A 1,553-nucleotide genomic window follows, 5' to 3' on the forward strand; every position below is an offset into this window, starting at 1 on the left:
ACCTTATCACAAATCTGTCAGTAAAATCTGTCAGTAAAATTAACTATTTGTAGACGTTAGGTCTTTAGGTAGTACAGCTACTAATGCATATGCTATGTTTTGGTAAACCTCATTATTAAAGAAAGAACTTACCTCAAAGACACAAGAGTCTGTGGACAGCCGTGACCTGGTGGCCCTGGTTGCACAAGACAGGTCAGAGGGCCGACTGGGGGATTTAGCAGCCCCGAAAAGGAGACGCATGGGAGATCGAACTGTTTTTATGTTAACCCCACTGATTTCGCCATTGTTGAGAGTAAGCTGGGATGCAGAAAGAGCCCTGTCCAAGTTGCGGGAGCGAGGCTGAGAACTCGAGTAGAAGACGTTTGAGTGTCTTCGAGCAAACTTCTTTATCCTTGGGCTCCTTCTTAGATCTGATACAAAACCAAAAGCACAAAAGACTAAATTATGGGTTGTGTCCAATGAAACAAACTAATTGCTCAAATTAATTCTAACTACAATATACCAGCATTAAACTAAAGAGGATTGAAAAGCATACAAAAATGTTTTAACAGTAACTATATTTTGTTTTAAATTGTGTAATTGAAAAGTAATTGAAATATATTTAAAGAACAAGTGAAAATGGCATTTGGCGTGGTGGTAGAGCGAGCAGTCACCCTAGAAAAAGACTGATCTCTGATTCTTTCCTTGATTTCAAAAAGATACTTCTGTTGAATACTTAAACCAAAGACAAATAATGACTATAATTCTGTCATACATAAATGTAAATATATATTTTGTGTGGAAAAGCCACACATGGTGGTATGAGTTAAATACCTTCTGAAGGTTTTACTGGTGATTCTTCCACAATGCACTCCTCAGTTGGGACAGATCTCCTAAAAAAAAGAATAGCAAAAAATAAAATCAGTCAACATTTTTGGCTCACAATAATAAGCAACTGAAGATCATTTTTGGGTTATACAATGCATATAATTACTCAGTAAATCTCGAGGCAAAGATAATGGTACTGTACCTTCCACTTTTCTGCCTGTATAGGAGGCGACTTGACACTTGCTTGTGGTGGGGTGTTTCACACACTTTCTTTGTTAAAAGTTTGTGCCTCTCTGAAAGAAAAGAAAAAAATCCAGTTAATTGAAATGAACAAGCTGTGGGGAAATCTATTACTATAAAACAAATACACTTCTTTCCTACCATCATTGAACATCTGAATATCAAGATTGAATAGCAATATACTAAAAAGTAAAAGGGTTTCCTCTCATGCAGACACAAGTCAATATCATTTCATTTACAACAGTTTTTGCGCCCTTTTAATTAATTTGCAATAATCAATTTGTTAACCTTCAGATTCATCAGATCGCTTGCGTTTCAGGCCTTCCACAGCCGACACAGACTGGCTTCTTGGCAGTTTGGCTCTCTTTGAGGGGGATACAATCTCTTGGTTGAACAGATTTCTTCTCACCTTTGTCACCTCTGTGGACAATGAGAACAGGGTCTGTATTTAGGACTCTCATTTCAACATGGTGTTGGTTACCCCCCCCCCACGTCAGCTTGAAAAA

General features: G+C 37.7%; 1 protein-coding gene across 2 annotated transcripts in view; it reads right to left on the reverse strand.

Annotated features, from left to right (window-relative positions):
- ticrr (TopBP1-interacting, checkpoint, and replication regulator) overlaps positions 1-1,553 on the reverse strand; it is a 15,007-nt gene that overhangs the window by 5,562 nt on the left and 7,892 nt on the right. For both annotated transcript variants that reach the window (XM_032522609.1, XM_032522608.1), the window contains exons 15-18: positions 1,336-1,467; positions 1,010-1,100; positions 814-872; positions 133-410 (exon numbers count right to left, since the gene is read on the reverse strand). In XM_032522609.1, coding sequence (XP_032378500.1) covers positions 133-410; positions 814-872; positions 1,010-1,100; positions 1,336-1,467 — 560 coding nt within the window. The remainder of the gene's footprint in view (positions 1-132; positions 411-813; positions 873-1,009; positions 1,101-1,335; positions 1,468-1,553) is intronic.

This window comes from Etheostoma spectabile, chromosome 8 (genome assembly GCF_008692095.1).
Source record: "Etheostoma spectabile isolate EspeVRDwgs_2016 chromosome 8, UIUC_Espe_1.0, whole genome shotgun sequence".
In the NCBI taxonomy this organism is placed as follows: domain Eukaryota; kingdom Metazoa; phylum Chordata; class Actinopteri; order Perciformes; family Percidae; genus Etheostoma; species Etheostoma spectabile.